At 34.9% G+C, this 7,423-nt stretch overlaps 1 protein-coding gene across 1 annotated transcript; it reads right to left on the reverse strand.

Annotated features, from left to right (window-relative positions):
• Window positions 1–6,625: 6,625 nt before the first annotated feature.
• Window positions 6,626–7,106, reverse strand: LOC130504521 (uncharacterized protein At4g04775-like). Its single transcript, XM_056999130.1, has 2 exons — window positions 6,939–7,106; window positions 6,626–6,868 (listed from the first exon to the last, which is right to left on the reverse strand). The coding sequence occupies exons 1-2, from the start codon at window positions 7,104–7,106 to the stop codon at window positions 6,626–6,628; spliced, it is 411 nt and encodes a 136-aa protein (XP_056855110.1).
• Between the last annotated feature and the right edge of the window lie 317 nt (window positions 7,107–7,423).

The following is a 7,423-nucleotide window of genomic DNA, read 5'->3' on the forward strand; positions in this document are numbered from 1 at the left end:
TACTAACTCGGACGAAACAAAACCACAAATCAATATTTAACGTCGCGACATCCTACCGAAAAGACGAACTTGTAGATATGAATGCGGCGAAGACGATTTTGTACAAACGAATGATAACGATAACGGAGATGTCACAGTTATTTTTAGGAAGAGGAAGTAAACACAATGTCGACGGCGATTTCGTATCCTTGCGGTTCCTTCTCCGTTTCCGACAATGTTTTTTTTTTGTAATTGTTTTATCAATCACTGTTACTGGTTGATGAGACGGTGTGATAAAAATGTTTTAAAATTTACCAAATCATAGAAACGGCGACGTTTGGTTTTGTTTCTTGTTTATTAATAAAGTATATATTAAACAGTATTTTTCGATATTATAATCACTCGATGAATGCGTGCCAGCAATTTATTGGATTTTTTATTCATTATAATGCGTCTCGATTTTAACATGGCAGCCGATTTTTTCACACGCATAATAATGGTCTCGATTCGCCTGAGTTAAACAGCCGGCTGAGTTATTGTTAACAAACAATACGCCTGAGTTAACTTCTTTAATGACAGCTGAGTTATTAAATTCTTAAAAGCTGAGTTTTTTACTAAGAAAAAAAAGAATACAGACAACGAATCAATTTACAGAACCAAAATTATCAGGACCAAACTCTTCAAACATGTCGACGAGAGCAAGCCAAATTCTAGGTAGCATCCACGACGGCTTGTCGCCACCATGCGCCCAGGTCCTCTGCAACTCACGCATCTGTAGACGAAACAGCGATCTGACCACCAGATTAAAATGTGTCCAAACTGTCAAATTATGTCTTCGATTCCACGTGCTTTTGCGCTATAAAAGAGATTACACATATTAGTGTTGTTGTTTTTTGTTGACAGAATAAACACATATTCGATATCGGTACTTACAGCGAGTTTTAGAAACCAACTTTCCTTAAAATAAACGGGAATGACGCGATATGTCGGCCACTCATGAACCCATCCTTCTGCTAGAATCGACGGGATCAACAAGGAGAGATCACTTAAAATTCTAAACCATGTAAGGGTGGTTGTGTCAAGCACGATACACGGACCAGGGTATAGAACGAGGAGGTTTTCCCGATTAGCAGAGCTTAGTATCGCATTAACACTGTTCTCTAACCTCCATGAATAATCAGGAACAACCTGCATAATTTTGATGTGTTTAGAATGGTGTACGAAGATGTGCAAGAGAAGGGAACTATTTATAAGTGCACTTTCCCGATTTAAAACGAAATGTCGCGTATGAATATTACGTTACAGCTGAGTTTTCTGGTGAATTTCGTTGCGGCTGAGGTTTGGGTTCATCAATCTTATGGAATTTTCATTTTCAAAATTCCCGCTGGAAAAATGAAACGTCGCTTATGAAAATTACGTTACAGCTGAGTTTCTGCTAAAATTTCGTTTCATTACAGCTGATTTAATGGTTTCATTAATCTTATGGAAAATTCCCGCTTGAACAACTAAACGTCGCGATAAATACACCCGTTCGATTTCAGATAAATACGGATGTCTTATCTAACAGTAAAAATTACAACTCTTTATTTTCACACAATTACTCTCTATTAAAAACAGTTTCACATCTCTACATTACAGAAAAAATGGAAAATTTCCCCATTCTTGAAATGCCTGAAGAAATGCAAGCTCTAGTGTTTGAACGTGTGGCTGGTAACTCCTTCAAAAATCTCTACTCCCTGAGAGCATCGTGCAAGTGGATGAAGGCGTTAGCAGAGCGGCGTAGGGTATACCATTTTTTCGATGTGTTATCCGTTCCCTGGGGAATCTTGCCTCCAGAGTTGTTGAAAACTTGCTTCGCTGAGAGAAATCCGAGCACTCTTTACATACAGGGTGTACAGTTTTTCTACACATTAACCTTCAAGAAGTGGGACTTGCTCTCATGAAGTTGGCAGCGGATGCAGGATATGAGCGTACTGAGTATGCACACGCAATGACTCGGAAAATCTTTTGGAATGATGACTCCTATTTTGCTCGTTTTCCAAGGGAATCGGTTGTGAGGATCGGGGAACAAGTGCGATCTGTGAAATGGGGATGGGGTTTGTGGCATGCTGACGAGTTCCGCGCAAAGAGGGCGGCATTCATCTCATATGCTGTTCCGTCGTTCTACAGCTGTCAATGCACTCGTCTTGTGAAGCGACAATGTATCTGCTTGTGGCACATTGATAACAGTAAGGATGACAACATGTGTAACCGCTGTTTCTGGATCAGAGAGGTGGGGCTGTTCTTCTGTGACTTTGAACCGATTAGCTTGTTTACTGACACAAGGAAGTGATGAAGATGTATTGTATCAGAATCTTTTTTTTTTTGCTTTGTTTCTTGCTTTGTTCCTTGCTTTGAATGAAGAACTTTATTATGGATAAGTTTAACTTATTCTATGTTACGACTGAGTTATTGTTTAAGTTATTCTGAGTTACGGCTGAGATATTGTTTAAGTTATGGCTGCATTAGTGTTAACATGATACGGCTGAGTGATATATACACGTTGTAGATAAGTTATTGTTTCATTACAGCTTATTTATTTAAATATAACGGCTGAGTTATTTAATATTACGGCTGCGTTATTAATAAAAGTTACGGCTTTGTTAGAATAAACGTTAAACGGCTGAGTTAATAAACGTAAAGACTGAGTTATGATTACAAAACATTCATACGTCGCCCGAAATAGTTACAGACGCTTGATGAAGAATACATTTTCTTTGTAATAATTACATAAACGGTAATATTTACTTCGGACATCCATTTACTTCTAACATGAAAAATATTTTATTAAAATAATAAAATATTGTCTCGATATTGTGAAGGCCTCGATATGCGCCATAATGAGTAGACAAACCCAGTCTACTCAAGAAAGACGAAACGTCCAATTACTAATATACTAAATGGCTATATTATATTAAACCTTGTCGCCGAGTTTTCTTTAACGTTATGGCTTAGTTTTGGTAAACGTGACGGCTGAGTTGTGGTTAGAAAAAACAAAATTATTTTTTAAAAGTATATTGTCTCGATATTATAAAGGCCTCGATATGCGGTTTAAGACGTATTTTTCCACACACTTGACGCGCCATAATGAGTAGACATACCCAGTCTACCCAAGAAAGACGAAACGTCCAATTACTAATATACTAAATGGCTGAATTATATTAAACGTTGTCGCCGAGTTTTTTTTAACGTTGTGGCTTAGTTTTGGTAAACGTGACGGCTGAGTTGTGGTTAGAAAAAACAAAATTATTTTTTAAAAGTATATTGTCTCGATATTATAAAGGCCTCGATATGCGGTTTAAGACGTATTTTTCCACACACTTGACGCGCTATAATGAGTAGACAAACCCAGTCTACTCAAGAAAGACGAAACGTCCAATTACTAATATACTAAATGACTGAATTATATTAAACGTTGTCGCCGAGTTTTATTTAACGTTATGGCTTAGTTTTGGTAAACGTGACGGCTGAGTTGTGGTTAGAAAATACAAAATTATTTTTTAAAACTATATTGTCTCGATATTATAAAGGCCTCGATATGCGGTTTAAGACGTATTTTTTCACACACTTGACGCGCCATAATGAGTAGACAAACCCAGTCTACTCAAGAAAGACGAAACGTCCAATTACTAATATACTAAATGGCTGAATTATATTAAACGTTGTCGCTGAGTTTTATTTAACGTTTTGGCTGAATTATATTAAACGTCCAATTGGTAAATGTGACGGCTGAGTTGTAGTAAACGTTGTGGCTGAGTTATAGTAAACGTTGTAAAAGAGTTATATTACGATAAAAAGTTGTGGCTGAGTTATATTAATCGTCGTGGGTGAGATACAATAGACGTTGTGGCCGAGTTTTATAAGACAAAATATAAGAGAATTACAATATTTTATAAAGAGATACGATCTAACTAGATTCCAAAACCAAAATTGTCAGGCCCAAACTCTTCAAACATGTCAACAAGAGCAAGCCAAACATTTTTTAGCATCCACTCGGGCTTCTGGCCACCATGCGCCCAAGACCTCCTCAACCACCGCATTTGAGATCGAAACATAGTTCTGGCAATCAGATTAAAATATGTCCGGACCAGAAAATTGTGCCTCCGATCCCATGTGTTTCTCCGCTAACAGAAGATGAAAAACAAATCTTAGTGCTGTTGTTTAATGAAATATAAATACATAATTGATGCTTACAGCGAGTTTAAGAAACCATCGTTCCTTAAAATGAGCGGGGATGGACCGATATGTCGGTCACTGATGAACCCATCCTTCTCGAAGAATATCTGGGATCGCCTGCGAAAGATCATGTAGAAATCTAAACCATGGTACAGAGGTTTTGTCTATATAGACACCCTGGCCAGGATTTAGAACGGGGAGGTTCTCCCGATTTGCAGAACTTAGAATGACATTAACACTGCCGTCAAGTCGTGATGACCAACCAGGGACAATCGACATATTTGTAGGTTACTGAATGTTAAGAGAAAAATTGTCTGAATGAATGGGTCTATATATAGAACGTCAGAGGTCGTGGGATAAAATTTCCCTAATCAGTTGAAAGCAACTTCTTTTTTTTCCGCCCATAAAACGAGACGTCGTTATTAAAATTCTCTTTACGGCCAAGTTAGTAAACATTAACGGCTGAGTTATTATATGAGGTTTAGGGTTTAGGGTAAACTTTTTAGGATTTAGGTTTTGGATTTGGATTTATGTTGCATGAAATATAATAAATAACACAAATTCGTTTAAAACTACATTGTATATACTTCACTTTACAGAATTTTGCTTACACTTTATATCTAAATGTAAGATTTTATGTAATAGTAAGACACACATACAACAAGATCATGATCAATTCTAAACTCGTTAATTCAATAGAGTATACACATTCAGTTGATTACATATTCACTTGAAATTGATAATTGGAGTTTGAATATAACATTTTAAAGTATACAAATATAGTCTTTTATTTTAAGGTATAATTGCTTATTTAGGGTATAGAGTTGTTTATATAAGGATTTAGGTTTTGGATTTGGATTTATGTTGCATGAAATATAATAAATAACACAAATTCGTTTGAAACTACATTGTATATACTTCACTTTACAGAATTTTGCTTACACTTTATATCTAAATATAAGGTTTTATGTAATAGTAAGACACACATACAACAAGATCATGATCAATTCTAAACTCGTTAATTCAATAGAGTATACACATTCAGTTGATTACATATTCACTTGAAATTGATAATTGGAGTTTGAATATAACATTTTAAAGTATACAAATATAGTCTTTTATTTTAGGGTATAATTGCTTATTTAGGGTAATAGAGTTGTTTATATAAGGATCTAGGTTTTGGATTTGGATTTATGTTGCATGAAATACAATAAATAACACAAATTCGTTTGAAACTACATTGTATATACTTCACTTTACAGAATTTTTCTTACACTTTATATCTAAATGTAAGGTTTTATGTAATAGTAAGACACACATACAACAAGATCATGATCAATTCTAAACTCGTTAATTCAATAGAGTATACACATTCAGTCAATGTTTTGAAAACCGGACCGGACACCGACTCGGTGTAGTTACTGGTTGACTGGTTGGACCGGTTCAATCGGTCGAACCGGGTTTTCTATTTATAAAAAAAAAAAATATATATAATTATATATCTACACATAATACACTCTCTATTTTTTTAATTAACTAAAAATAAACAACAAACATAAATCTAACTATATATATATGTGAATACTATGTGAACTGAATTGAAAAAAATAAATGATTTACAGTTACAATTATTATATTTATTTATTTTTACAACTAACATCTCAAATTTATAAATATAGCAAAATAAATATAGTATATATGTATATGAGAGTCAAAAATATATTTTTTACATTGTTTCTTAAAAAAATAAAAAATCAATTAAATAATAATAGTCGAACATTAATTATTAAATATTAAATTTTAGCTAGTATTACTAGAAAACACATAATTATATGTTAATTTTTAAGAACCGGGTTTTAAAATTAACCCGGGTCACCGGTTTTACCGGTTTTTAGCCGGTTTTACCGGTTTTTCTCAAATCCGGGTCTTAAACCGAACCGGACTCGGCTTCTTCAGCGAGTCACGGTCGGACCGGTTCGACCGGCCGGTCCGATCCGGTTTTCAAAACACTGCATTCAGTTGATTACATATTCACTTGAAATTGATAATTGGAGTTTAAACATAACATTTTAAAGTATAAACATTTCATCTTTGATAATTGAAAGTATGATTGAGTTACGGCTGAGTTATACTCAAACATGTTGAGTTACTACTTTACTAGACTGATTTATATTTACATTTTTCAATTTTAGGGTAAGTTTGTGGTATGGCTGACTTATAAATTACGACGCGGCTTAGTTATAGATACGATAAGTCTCAGTTACCAGAGGTAACAAAACATTCTCGCTTTTATCAATTTGATTTAACGGCTGAGTTATATATTAATAAACGCATAGTTTTGTTTACATACGACTGAGTTAAAACAACTTAAAAGTTAACAAAGGCTGAGTTACATAACACGCGAAAGCTGACTTATGATGACAAAACATGACTAAACAGAGAAGTAGTAGCAAAGTATCGCCATTCCAGCCACACAAACAACCACATTCCTCAAACACCGACCCTCACTCAAACATTCGCCTCCTTTTCTCTCAGATTTTGTCTTTACTCCATTCGCCAACCGAGCAACGTTAACTCGCAACTCCGAGATGTCTCTATTCATGCCATTTATCACTGCCTTAATATCTTCAACATCTTCCACCAAGCACTCATCCGCCCATTTGAATAAATGACTCTGTTTTCACCAATGTAACCAGATTTAAGTATTACGTTTCCGAACATAGGAAATAAGAACCAGAACTAACCTTATGATATCCTTTTGCACAGCAATAGTACAATCTTCCTGGATTTGTTTCGCTTCCAGATGTAAAAATGTCAGATGGTGCACCACACCAACACTCTTTCGGCGTTCCTCTTTCTATATTCCTACGTCGTCTGTAATAATTTCCTGAGGTGAAGGATGAGGAAGACATTGTTAAAATAGATTTCAAAGTCCTTGGAAACTAAAAATAGTTTTACTTTGTAAGAAGAGATACGACATCACAGATATAATACTATTAAATATATAAAATACAATATAATATCAGTGTCTCGATATTGTAAATGAAATATGCATCCGTGCCAGCCATATATATAAAAACTCGTAATAATGAGTCTCGATATTATCATGGCAGCCAAATTTTCCCATGCGCATAATGATGGAACTTCCCATATACGGCCTCTTAAAATTAAATCGAAGCTGGGTCATTTAAATACAATGATGACTGAGTTATTTAAATACGATATGTCT

This window comes from Raphanus sativus, unplaced genomic scaffold, assembly GCF_000801105.2.
Source record: "Raphanus sativus cultivar WK10039 unplaced genomic scaffold, ASM80110v3 Scaffold1635, whole genome shotgun sequence".
NCBI lineage: Eukaryota > Viridiplantae > Streptophyta > Magnoliopsida > Brassicales > Brassicaceae > Raphanus > Raphanus sativus.